This window comes from Desmodus rotundus, chromosome 1 (assembly GCF_022682495.2).
Source record: "Desmodus rotundus isolate HL8 chromosome 1, HLdesRot8A.1, whole genome shotgun sequence".
Lineage (NCBI taxonomy): Eukaryota > Metazoa > Chordata > Mammalia > Chiroptera > Phyllostomidae > Desmodus > Desmodus rotundus.
Genome location: NC_071387.1, coordinates 6643883 through 6657519, shown reverse-complemented (window position 1 = coordinate 6657519; position 13637 = coordinate 6643883). Strand labels below are relative to the sequence as shown.

General features: G+C 48.1%; 1 protein-coding gene across 3 annotated transcripts in view; it reads left to right on the top strand.

The window, feature by feature from the left end:
* Positions 1 to 13637, top strand: part of GARNL3 (GTPase activating Rap/RanGAP domain like 3) — a 120834-nt gene that overhangs the window by 1684 nt on the left and 105513 nt on the right. For 2 of the 3 annotated variants that reach the window (XM_045197043.3, XM_024562127.4), the window contains exon 2: positions 12597 to 12767. In XM_045197043.3, coding sequence (XP_045052978.1) covers positions 12625 to 12767 — 143 coding nt within the window. In that variant the 5' untranslated portion in view covers positions 12597 to 12624. The remainder of the gene's footprint in view (positions 1 to 12596; positions 12768 to 13637) is intronic. The other variant, XM_024562129.4, reaches the window with a different exon arrangement.

Genomic DNA, 13637 nt, shown 5'->3' with positions numbered 1-13637 from the left:
CTTGCTCGGCTAAAAAACGAAACCAAGCAAGATCCTAGATACGAGGAGTGAGGGCCTCGCACACATCCCCTCACCCTTGGTGCTGCGCAGTGCCGCACGAGAGTATAAGCATCCTGAGAACAGGACCACTGCTGTCCCGTCCACTGCTCTGTCCCCAGAACCTGGCTCGGGCCTCGGCCATCACAGACATTTACTCTCTGTTGAATGAGTCGATGCCTGACCAGCTGGTAATTCTCCTCTTACGCCATGCTTCTTCTCATCTGTGCCTTCACTCATGTCAGGCTCCTTTCTCTGCTTAGAATAGGCTTTTCTTTACTGGTTGGGTAATGCCTACCCCTCCTGCTTTGAGAAGGCTTCCTGGCCCTGAGCTCTGTGCTCTGTCAACAGTCCGCGCGCACGATGCTCTTCCACGGTGTGCGATGACCTGGGGGATACGCCCTTGCCGCTGGACTGGGGGACCCAGACAGATGTGGTGTGTGCTGTCCCCGAGCCTACACTCTCGTTGCTGGAACGTGAGGATGCGAGAAGGTGTTCTAAGAGATGAGGGTGAAGAGACGAGCCCACAGCTGGGCTCAGGGTTGAGGAAGAACGTTTCCATCAGCGCTGGGGAACGGAACTTTCAAATCACTCTGTAGTCTCTGTAGCCACAAGGCAGCGGCGCCTCTCGAGCGCTTGAAATACAGCTAATGCAGCGAAGACATGGAGTTAAAATTTTATTTACCTTTAATTAATTGAAACTTAAATAGTCACATATGACTGATGTTTACAATATTAGACAGCACCAGAGAGGAAGTTGTTTTCTTCCTCTGAATTCTCACCTTTGCCACCCCCTCCCTGGTCCTCATGACACTGTACCTGAAAGACGAAATGACTCTGTGGCTTCCAGAGGGTTCCCCCCTCTATTCAACACTCCATGATATTACCACACAAGCCTTAGAAACAGCGATGACCACTTTCTGATGATAAAAATAATTTATGTTGGAGGACAATTTATTTAACTCATCCTTTATTATTGTAGATGCAGTTTATTGCCAAGCTTTCATTTTCACTAAAGGCACATTGAATCCATGTGCATTAGCCTGGGTAGGAAGAGGCAATCGTTTCCTTAAGATAAATGTATAGAAGTGATGGGATTATTGGATCCAAGAAAATGAACACTTGGCATAACGCCAAATCGCCCGCTAGAAAACCATACCAGTTCCCAGTTCTCCTGGGAATACATAAATGTTCATGTTTTTACTCCGCCCGTGCTAGGCATTGTCCTTGGCAGATGTTTGCCAAAGCTGCACCTTATTTTAATTGAAATGTCTTTGTTTAATCAGGAGGTGAAACTGTTCTCGTATTTATTTATAATTTCTATTTTTAATGAAATATATACATCCACTTTGTCCATTTTTCCTTTGGAATGTTTATTTTTGATTGAATTGGAGTGCTTTTTATTTGTTGAGGGAATTAATTTTTTGTCAAATATGTAGCAGATATTTTTTGCATAACTTTGTTTATGGTGTTTGTTGATAAAGCTTTTACTATCTTTTTTAAAAAGTTTAGTCAAATCTATTCCTCCTGTTTGGGCTTAATTAGAAAAGACTTCTCTAACTTAAAATAGATTGGTGTCCATCTACAATCTCTCCTAAGTTTTGGGGTTTTTTTTAATGTTTTAAAAGATTTTATTTATCTATTTTTAGAGAGAGGGGAAGGGAGGAGAAAGAGAGGGAGAGAAACATCAGGTGTGGTTGTCTCTCACACGCCCCCTACTGGGGGCCTGGCCCACAACCCAGGCATGTGCCCTGACTGGGAATCAAACTGGTGACTCTTTGGTTCACACGCCCACAACCAGTCCACTGAGCTACACTAGCCAGGGCCATTTTTGTTGTTTTTAAACAAAATCCCTGTTTAATCTATTAATGAGAATAGTCTTACTTTTAAGTGAAATTGTGAAGAGCTGCCTTCTGTTGGACAGCGTGGGCTTTTGTTGCCAACAGAAGGATTAACCTGTGAAACTTCTTAACCATGCAGGTGTGTGGTCCCCTAGAGCATGACTGTTGTTCCCGAGAGGCCAGGGCAGTAATGCGGTGTGTGGATGCTCGGGAAATTCTGCAGGTGACTCTGCTGGGCAGCAGCCGTGAGAGCCTGTTCACATTGGTGGGCACGTTGCCAGATTAGCCTCCCTTACACCAAAGTCCTCACTTATTCTTCATTTCCTATCGTATCCAGTTTAAATGCCACTGCTTCATTTTTAGAATCTGGTCTAATGGTATTTACTCAATCATCTCGGGGACATCAGGAAAAAAGAGGCATTTCTTTCCTGATGGCAACTATCTTTGCTAAATGTGCCCTATCAGCTCTGATAACGGGCCAGCAAACACAGAACATAGTGCATGTGGAGGAGCAGGGAGCAGCCCGGGTGTGCGGCATCCGGGCAGGCGGCAGTGAGAAAGGCTAGCTGGGAAATCTCGCTAGAGAGGCTGTGGGGCAAGGCTCTTGTGCTGTGAAGCCACTTGCCTAGATGTGTGTGTCCCGATTTTGTAAGAAGGCATATCATAGAGCGTTCAAGAACCAGGGCTTTGGAATGAGGCAGACCTGGGTTCAAGTTTCTGTCCCTGCACTTGCTGTGTGTGTGGCCTTGGACAAGTTGCTTAACCCCTCTGAGCCCTGGATAACTCATTTGAAAAATGACAGCAACACCCATCTCTCAGGATTGAGCGGAGCTTTAAAGAGCTGATTTATGCAAAGTGCCCAAACCAGTGTCTGGCACAAAGCATACTAAATGGTAACGTTTATGGACAAAAGCAATTGGCATTTATATGAAAGTTCTCTGCCTTTCCCTTCCTTTGCCTTGTTAAAATCCTAGCTCTGCCGATTCCGTTTTTCTTCCTCCTCTGCCCTCCGAGCAAGGTCCTGCCTTTCTTTCTCCCATTTTTGAGCTGCAGATACGAGAAGAGAGGGATTGAGGAGGATGATAGCTATGCAGGGTGCTGGTTAGGACTGGCTGGGAAAACACTTTTGAGGGTGATCAGAGATGAGAGGTACAGAAACACCTACTTTGTATGAGGGAGGCCAATAGGTCTCCCTATTGTGTTTGTTGCTTTAAGATATATTCCAAAAATATATGTTATCTTTTGTGACTTTGTGGATAGAGTTAATGAACCTGAGTTTTTTTCAGCAGCACTTCATGGAGCTGACACATGTGAGCCAGGGCATTAACGGGGTTACATACTGGCAGGATAGGTGTGCAAGGCAAATCCCAAAGACCAGAGAATCTCTACACTGATGGCACCTGAGACATCCCGGAGGTTAGCCCCTCAGAGAGTGGTTTCCGGAGCACGGTCTCTGGACCAGCAGCACCTGCACTAGGCAGAAATCGGTTAGAAATGCACATTCTCAAGCTCCAGCTCAAAGCTACTCACTCAGAGTCTCCGGGGATGGGGCTCAGGAAACCATGAGAACTGGTGCTCTCTAGTCTGACACGGTGGTTCTCAGTCCTAACAAGCATGAGAATCGCTGGGAGGGCTCCCTGGCTTCACCCGCAGACACGCACTGTGTCCGAGTGGGCCTGTGATTGTATTTCTACCAAGCTCACAAGTAACGCCAATGCTGCCGGCCCGGGGACGTAACCAAAATGGATGGTCAACCCACTCTATTAGGGCAACGTGGGAATCTTTTCTGAGACAGCGCTTGCAGCTGGCCACCCAACTCTGTCCATCATGTCTGCAGGACAGAACTATGTAGTAAGGCAAGCCTTTTGGTTACCGGCCAGCTCTGTTACCTTTCCCTGACCACAAAGGTGAAGCTTACCTCATTGTACCTGTCACCCATCATTCATGCCTGTGGCTCTGATTGCAGCTGACAGTGGAGGCTTGGACTGCAGGGTGCAGGCTCAGAGGCGTGTGGGTCTTACTCCTGACTACCCCGTGGTCGTCACCACAGAACAGGGCTTAAGCCACAAGCAGGACTAGTAACTCACTGGTATCTTTTCTGATTGGTGCCTGACCAGCTGCTAAATTTTTTTTTAAAGATTATTGAAAGCTATGAATGACACGCCAAGGAGAGTTCTTGGTTCGTGCAGTTGCTGAACGCTGGGGAAGACCGAGCTTTGGGAGAGGACAGGCCCGGGCGCTCAAACGATGCCTCAGGAGGCTCGTCTCTCTTCTGTGTTGGCCTTCCGCTTCTCCACGCCTTTCCTTGTGGAGGCAAAGAAAGGCAACTATTCCAGGCATACGTTCTACCAATGTGCAATCCCAACAGAAAGACAGGGCCTCTTTCTCATTGGTTCAAGAATGATGTTACAGGCTTAACCTTCATTGGCTCCCTTGAGTTCTGTGCTCATACCTGAACCAATCACTTTGGCCAGACAGGGTAAAACATGCTAACTGGCTGGGCTGGGTCATGTGCCCAGCCCGGAACTGAGGGGTGAGATCATTTCAACCACAAGAGACAAAGAGGTAGCAATTGTCCAAAGGAAAAAGATCACAGTACGGTTGGGTTGGCCAAAAAGTACTATGGTTTTTCCGTAAAATAAAAGGCATGGTTTTCATTTTTACTAGTAACTTTCTTGATTTGGATATTTTGAGTCTGTTGGCTATTTTCTTCTATTGGTTTCTAGTGGGTAGAGGCCAGGGGTGCTGCTAAACATCTTCCAATGCATAAGACAGCCCCACAGCAGAGAATTATTTGGCCAAAATATCAGTAGGACCAAGAAACTTCGCACACCACTTTGACACATTCTGTCAGTCACAGCACCTTCTGCATACACTGCCCAAATCTTTTTTTGCATGTCTGTTGCATTTTTACCTTTCTTGAAATAATAAAGCATAATACGCCAAAAATGTTGCTTATTTTCTTCCATCCTCAATATTAAAATAGCTGCACAAAAATGCACCAATTTTGATGGGTTTTTTTAATGAATGCTGATATGACAGCTGTCACAAAGTTGTTTCGAATGAAGTTAAAGACAACTAAGCACTACCAGAGCCACCATACGGAAAAAATGTAATGGGCTTTTTGGCCAACCCAGTGTTACCGTAAGAGGGATGGGTACTGGCTTAGCAAAAAAAGAAAAGGACCCTTATATCTGGGAAGCTTTCCAAAATACAGATGTCACCCCAGAGTCACAGAATTGGGGCTTCTGTGTTTTTTTTTTTTAAGTTCTTGTCATAAAGGACTACCTTAGTTGAGTGGTTAAATTATGCTTACTACATTTAGGCTCAGTGGGCGCAGAGCCCTACATAGGCAGAAGACTGTGAGTTACAAATGGAAAACAACATATTTCCTACTTTCCCAAATATTGCTCCCTACATCATGACTTCCTTATTAGTAATGCATCTAACCCACGCCTTGCAAGAACATATTTGATGCCAAACAAATGCCTCCTTGTTCCTGCATATGGCTTTGCAGGCCAAGAGCGGATCAGAAAAGAACAATTATCCATTATGCATTGGGTTACCTACTTTTCCTCTTCCTTCTGCTTCTCCTGACTCATAGATTCCTAACAGATTTTTTTGTTGTTGTTTGTTTTCCAGGAGACACGTTTTTCCAGGTAGTTTTGTAAACAACTATTTTAATGTGAGCTGTTTACATAGTCTTCGCTGTTCCATATTGTGTCGTTATTCTTTTTGTTTGAGTCAGGCCTGTGAGTATTTAATCACAGATAAGTCTGCTGCTGTCAGCTTCTTGTGGAAAAACAGCAGACTTCCTGGGAAGGGCTATTAGGAGCTGTCTTGTATTGGGCTGACCTAATGGGCTCCCAGGGCCAACAGAAGAAAATTAATTTTCATATTATGTCTGCTCTTCGATGAGAAGGAGAAAAACCATCTTTTATTATTCACTAAGAGTTTACGTTAATACAAACCAGCTTCCTTTCTTGGAGGAAGACAGTGGTCAAATTAGTTTTGCTTTGGAAAGTTAATATGAGAAATTACGTTTGGTTGTCTGGTTTCCAGAGCTGAACGTCTAAACAAAGATGAGGTCTGACAGATAATGCTGTAAGAAAATCAAGAGCGATTTGGCCTGAGCAGTGGCAGCCGCTGCTGGTTTTCCCGGTGTGGGGGGTGGGGAACTCTAAAGCTACACGTGAGTACGGAGATGTGGGGAAATACGGACCACACTCGCGGTTGTCTCTAAAGCTAGGAGAAAGATTAAAAATGATTAAGATGATTTGCCTTTTTTTCCCCTGTACTGTCTGTAATCTGGTGTGTGTTTTGCACTCCCAACACCCTGGTTCATGTGTTAGGTGCTCTGTAGTCACGTGAGCTTTGTGGCTGCCTTATTGGACTGGGCAGGTTTGGACCCTCAGGTAGGAAATGTTTGAAGAAGGCATCGAGGCTTTTGTTTTGTTCTGTAAGGTGATGGTGAGTCACAGTGAAGTAAGGCAGGGTCAGAAAACGCGGGGGAAAGCGGTAACAGGAGCCTTTAGGAAAAGGGAATCACGAAATAACTTCATGGGTCAGGAAGAACGACTGTGATTTGATGAACTTTGGTTAGCTGTTCATATAAACCCCAAGTGACAGTTAGGCTTTGAGACTTAAAGGGGAGGCCAGGGTGTCATGAATACATGATGGCATTAAAAATCGTTTTTATTTGGGGAAATTGGTCTAAACAAACAGTTAAAAAACGGAGAGGGAATGATTTTTCTGTGTCAGATGCTGCTGATAGGTCAAACACAATGAAGAACCAAGAACCGGCCATTGGGCTTAGCATCGCGTGTTCATTGGTGGCCTTTGACAAGAGCTGTTCCTTAGGAAGGGGGAGGGTGGTGGTCTCCCTGGACGGGCTTCAGGAGATAATGAAGGGAGAGGAATCGCAAACAGTGGACATCATCAACTCTGCAGGGGAGGAGGGGGTGCGAGCTGAAAAATTGGTTGGTTGATTTGACTTTCTTTTGGTCTTTTTGGCCTTTGTTTTATAAAGGTGCTTATATCTGCTGGGAATGATTCAGTAAAGGGAAAAGATTTGTGTAGGGGAGGGGTATATTACTTGAAAAAGAGAAAATTCATGGAGGATATAATAGCTGTCTTGCCACATTTGAAAAGGTGTCACGAAAAAGCAGTCAGGTCGCTCTGCCTCTGGCCCCAGGCTAGACCTGAAATCTCCGAGGTCTGGGGGGGGGCGGTAATGGAACAGCTCGGACTCAGGGCACCAAAGTGCATCCCCGCAGCCAGTGCGCCCCACGTGGCTCGCTGCAAGATGCAGCACCGTTTTTATTGCTGGAGACCTGAAAGCATCTACAGGTTAGACCAGTGTTTCCCGACCTCCTTGTGTTCTCAGCAACACGCAGAGTTGGTCCAACAGTTTCTGGTGGCGCACTCCAGAAGACTCAAAGCCACGGTGTAAGCAGGTCCGCGACAATGGCACACAGTCACTGCTCCAGGATGGCAGTGACCGCAGAAGCGTCTGCAGTTGGTGTGCTGCTCTTTGGTAGCCCTTCAGCATGGCCTCGCTGTTTGAGCAGAGACGCTTCCTGCTTGGTCCAGCTCGATCTTACACTCAAAGGGCGGAACTCCTGTGTACTCCCATTAGAGCACACCGCCTCTTTTCATTGCCCACTGGAAGTGATACTGCTGCACCCACCAGAAGGAAGCCGTGCCCTGCTCTCTGCTCTGCACAGGGCCCTGTGAGCTAGCGGGCTCACAACACAATCCAATCTGACAGCTGTCACTGTTACCATCAGTCAGTAATCTGTTGCCTACAACAGAATGCGCTCCGCCTCCTGGAAGCAGACGGGATTTAACAGTGATATGGGGAATTACATGCTCACAAAGCTGTTGGCAGGCTGGACGGCAGACGCAGGTCTGAGCTCCCAGGAGCAGCTCCAAGCCCCCTAAACTGCCATGCCCTGCATGATCAGGGGAACTGCCACTTCATAACAAGAAACCACGTGGTCCAGAGGCTGCTGCCACCTTGGCTCACTGCACAGCCATACTCCCAACTCGACTCTGAGCCCCAAAGCTGCCACTGCTGCTTCAGAAAGTGACGGAACCCAGAACCTGCTGCTTCCAGAACCACGACAGCTCTGTTGTGACCCACAAAAGCCGAATGGTGCCCTGGGTCCGCTCTCTGAATCTGCCTGGCTCCGCTCCAGATCAGAGTCCCTCCTGAGTGCATCTGAGTTGAGGGACCTGAATCCCAGCCAGAACCCTGAACTGCAAAGGAGGTCAGGACATTTACCTTATAGTTTTCCAGCTTTTGCACACTGGAGCGGGGTCACAATGGGCACTGAGCAAGGGGTCCCACAGTATCTGCCACACACAGCATCTTTCTTCAGTCTAACAAAAATAAATTAGACACATTGATCAAAAGTTGGTAGCACGCTAGGGAAGGTGCCTGAACCTTGGCGTGCCACTGCGTTCCTGGCATGCCCGTCTCAGAGCTGCTTCAGAGCGTGAGGTGGTAAAAATGGGGAACCAAGCCTCTGGAGAGCGCTTGAAGTGGACTTTCCAACCATAAGTGACAGTGATTCCAGACTCTGAGCTCAAACGGAAGTTAGGACAGAAATGCCTGTCTTACATTTTTTGGCCAGAGAGAAAAGCGTCTTCAGAAGACCTGCCAGCCATGAAGTGTTTTCTAGAACACGGCCATTGACCTGGCCTGGAGCAGTGTTTTGCAGATGCATCGTCTGCTCCCTGCGATTGTCAGTCCTGACAAAGCATCTGCCTGTCAGGGATTGGCAAAAAAAGTGGGCGGGTCCCACAGTGGCCTACTGCAGCCACCAGTGACCTCATTCAAGAAAGGCCAAGCCCTGGCCAGTGTGGCTCAGTTCATTGGAGCGTTGTCCCAGAAACTGGAGGATTGCAGGTTCAATTCCCAGTCAGAGCACATTTCTAGATTGCAGGTTCGGTCCTTGGTCGGGGCACGTACAAGAGGCAACCGATCAATGCTTTTCTCCCTCTCTCGCCCTCCCTCCCCCTCTCTGAAATCAATAAGTATGTCGTCGGGTGAGAATTAAAGAAAAGAAAGACCAAATCAGCCTGACTTCGTCTCCCTGTTTCAGATGACTTTTTCCCTCCTAGTCTTGGCCTTCCCATAGTCACTATCCATTCAGCCACTGTTCACTGAGCACGTCTCTGTGCTGGGCACTGGGACACACCGTGAGCAAGGCCCTGGGGGTCCTGCTGTCATGGAGCTGGCATTCCAGTGGGCGAGGGCAGACAGCGTTCCGGCAGGAAAACGCACAACAGGGAAGGCTTGCGTTGCTTTCGGTGCTGTGGAGGAAGAGGGGTACAGGACAGGAGAGGCTGTGTGTGGGAGGGGGCAGTTCAGATTTGGGGACAGAGGGAATTTGGCCTCCCACTGCCCCCACTCTGCAGGGGACTACTGCTCCCTTGGCTGCTGCGCCAGCTCAGACCCCAAAAGCAGATGTGGGTTTGAAGATAGGCGAGAATGATGTTCGGGCTTGGGCTGAGGTGGCTTTCAGCCCACGGGCTGAGCAAGGCATCTTGTGCAACAGAGTGGGCGTGGCTCCCAGCAGTTTGCTGATTCCTCACGGAGTCCGCCTGAAGCTCAGTGATCTGTGCCACCTGCGCTGGGGGCGATGCCTGTCGCGTCCTAGGAGCTGGAACTGAGACCTTGCTGCCTCTCAGGCCACTCTGCTGCACGCAGGGGTCTGCCTGCTAGCGTTTGAGACAGATGAGGGCCACAGTTGTGCTCCTCATGTCCTGTTTCTCGCTGCAGCCTTGGGCCCCTGCAGGCCTGGCCTTGCCACTGCAGATGCTCACCCCCTGCGGCCTTGGCGCCCCCCACCACCACTGCCCGTGACTGCTATTGGTCCCTCGTGGCCATCAGTGGAGGGCTGACTATGAAGCAAGCCGCTTTTCTCCTTACTGTCCTCCATTTAGACTCTCAATACTAACACTCAGGGTGCACTGATAACTTGGGAGGCACGACAGAGGAGGAGAAAACTGGGAACTGTGGCTTCCAAGGGTTGTCCCAGTCCTAATTAAACACCCCACACATGCCCTCCTAGGCGCCCTGATTTCTTCTCCGCAGGCCCCCTCCTCCACCACCCCCGGCCTGGGGAAGCGCCTCCACACTGTGAATCAGCTTTCTTCCTGCCACATTCTGGCAGCTTCATGCTGGAGCCTTGTGAAGTCCGTTTGCATTATTTGATCTTTTGTTTTGAGAGGTTCTTGTTCTTTCATTTTCTTGAGAAAACAAAGCTTTTACATTGTTCGTCTGATCCCTGTTAAAAAATCATCTGGTCTGCACTCCTCGCCTGCCTTTGCTAACCTTACTTCATAGGTCCTGTGCTAGTCTGTTCCTGCCTGTTGTCTTTGAATCCGAGCAGTTCCCTCTGGGTCTGTGCGTGCCTGGAAATGACACTGGCCGGCTCGCCTGAGCCCCTCGCCTGTTTGAGCAACAGTGAATTGCTTTCGGACCTTGAGCTGGAGCTCTGGCCTTGACACTTCTTGGGAGGTGGAAGGGTGCAGGGGCTGTGGGAACGGGACATCTGACTGTACTCTCGCCCCAGGCTTCACCCCCCCCACCCCGATCTGCAGAGTCCCCTGTACCTGCAATGTGTGCAACCCATGGCAGGACTTCCCCTGAATTTTCAGCTGTGCCCCTCAACCCTAACTTTAGGACAAATGGGTCTCTCCAAAGAGGGCCTCGGTTGGTGTGATTTTCCGACTCATGGGCCTTCTTTTAGGGAGTGCAAATAGGCCTTTGGTTAATATTGTTCAAGAGTTCAACCAGCTCCTAAGATACACTTTTTCTTCTCTCCTTCAGCCTTGCTCAGGTTAGGCCACCCCTCCACATTAGAAAGCTGGGGCAATGGGGGGAAAGGGGACGCCGCAGCAGCTCCTGCCCCGGCCGGCCCACGCTGCCCGTGGTCAGCATCCACAGCCGGCAGTCAGGCCTCCAGAGCATGCTTGCTCGTTTCCCTACTGCATTAGAGGCAGAGCTCGGGGTTCGCTCTCGGTTCGTCCCCACTTTATTATACACACAGATCTTCAGAGTTGTAGCGTGGACGTTGCCACTCTCTAGTTTCAACAGGTTTTCTTCAAATGTTGGGCTATTTTTGGTTATTTTCATGGGTTCCGAAGAGTTGTGCAAATGAGCGCTTACTCCACCGGCTTTCCAAGAAGTCCTTCAACGGCTGCTATTTTCAGGCCAGACAATAAAGATAAAACATGTCAGAAGATTAGAGGACTGCACATTTTTTAAATTAGGAAGCTAAGACTGGGAAAGATAATGGGAGTAAAAGGATTAATATTAACAGTGATGAGACAGAATCCGAGAAGTCAGAAAATGAAGCTAAAGAATGAGATGAAAGTATAAAAAAAGACCTCAGAAACTAGGGGTAAAGTTATGGCAAAAAAATAAAATTAAATGATGCGAAGGGTTTTAAAGAACTAGCATTTAAGTGTTTTTAAACAAAATTTAAAGTTTAAAGGGCTAAAACAGAAATAATCGTAGTAATTCAAGATTAAAATAAAATAAAAGATAGAATGTAAGATGTCAGAGGGGAGGCTGGATGAAAAAGGTGAAGGGATTAAGCAAAAAAAAAGCCAACCCAAGCACACAGACAAAGTCAGGGACACGCGGCAGCATGGTGATGACGGGAGGGAGGGGCGGGAGGGAGGGGCTGGGGTAGAAGAGGATGAAGGGGGTAAATGGTGACGGGAGGAGACTTGGAGTGACGACCACACAATACAATGTACAGATGATGTGTTACATAGAATTGTGCACCTGAAACTGTAATCTTATTAACCACTGTCACCCCAATAAATTGAATAAAAATAAAAATAAGTTACAAAGAAGACATTATAAAGAGTTCCTTTTTATTTTTATTATCCATTTTCAAGTCACTGGGTCTTATTTGCTTGTCTGTCTGTCACTTGAGGGAGAGGTGCATGAAGAGCCCTCTCTTTGGCTCAGAAGGTAATTCCAACCTGGGGAACAGGGTGCCTACATCTTCCCAGCAGCCCTGCCGCCCCCCAGCCACCTTCCCACCTTCCTCGGTGGGTCCTCAGGGAAGGGAGCAGGCAGGCTTCAGGGAATCAGCTCTCAATTTGTTCCCACAAACAATCCATGCATTAATTCAGCAAGTGCCACTGCTTACATACTCTCTGCCCGTCCTCTGGAAACGTGGGTTTGGTCCGCTTTGTCTACGGCGTTGTAGCCAGTGTAAGTCCTTCTCGTGGCTTTTCTGGGAAACTTCAGTGGGAAAGTCGGCAATAATCTCAGCTCCCCTAGACTACTACAGTGAGGGGTATGAGGTCCCACCACTAATCATTCCCCCAAACCACTACAGACATAGCTTCCCTTCCTTCCTGGATGAATGTTGTCCTTTCCTCAATGAGTCTGTGGTGGTTTAAATTCTCACTGTCCTCCTTGTCCCCTGGCCCCCGCTGACTGCACAGCGTGGATGACGTCACTTGTTGCTGAGGGACGCGGTAGAGTGTGGACGGTGCCTTCCTGCCGCGAGCATGCTCGGGCATCACTTCCTGCAGCAAGGGCATGATGCAGTCTCGGTGGGACACCTGAGCCCCTAACTTACGAATGGGGCTGACCTCTGGGGGGTGGTGCCAGCATCGGCCAGCGACTGGCCCGCATTTCTCGTTCTCTGTTCTCAGTGCCTTTCCCAACTCCCTCTGCTTCAGTACAGCACTCCAGCCTCCAGGCCCACCGATGGATCCACTGACGAAGGGGTCCTGTGGGGGTCAGGTCGCACACACCCTTCTGTGGAAAGCAAAGTCGTCTCTCTCCTTTGGCATCCAGTCCCTTCAGCCATGGCCAACGAAAGACCCTGAAGTAGAGTCCCAGGTCAACCTGTAAGTAAGTAAAAGAAACATCATCTGTTTGGGCTTGTGTTCCCTGTAACCTTAAAATCCCTTAGTGCTCAGGAAGAAAATTCCCTTTGGGGGAGCATAGGGAAGGTGAAGGAATGGATATTGAGTTGGGAGATTTCATTTTTGTTCTTAATGATGTCTTATTCATGTATTTATTGTACTTAGAAATATTTATTGAGCACCTATTCAGCCAGGCCCTGTGTCAGCCATAGTGAGCAAAATAGATTCAGTGCTTGTCTTCAGGGGATTTACAGCCCATGGGACAGGGAGCCATTCATCAGAGAGATGCTAACTGATGGGTGATACCCCTATGAAACGTGTTGCCTTGATTCAGTAAAGATTTGCAAATGCCTTCTATGTGCCAGAAACATACTGGAGATATAGGAAAATAAGAGATTTCCTTAAGTTTGAATATCAAACAGTATCTAGCGGGAGGAAATATCCAATATTATTCAGAAGTAATAATAACAACTGTCCTATAACTAACATGTTAATTCTAAGTCCCATAGGGTGGTGCCTGTGTTTTCCTGTTTACTTCCGAATCCCCAGGGTTTGGTTGTGGTGTGCAGTGATGTTTGTTGGATGAATGAATGAGTAAGTGACTGAAGAAGGTCGTACAAGGCAGGGTGCGTAGCTTTCCAGGGGAATTAAAGGCGACCAGGTGCCGAGAGGTGACTGACTTTAAAACAAGTGAGATGTTTCATTCATTCGATGCAACAAATATTTACTAATGCTCAGGGTACCCAGTGCTTTGGTGAAGCTAATTCGTAGCCAGGGGCGTGGATCCGAATCACCTGTGGGGCTCAAGAAACAACTTGTGCCTGAGGCCCGCCCCCAGAGATTCTGATCCAG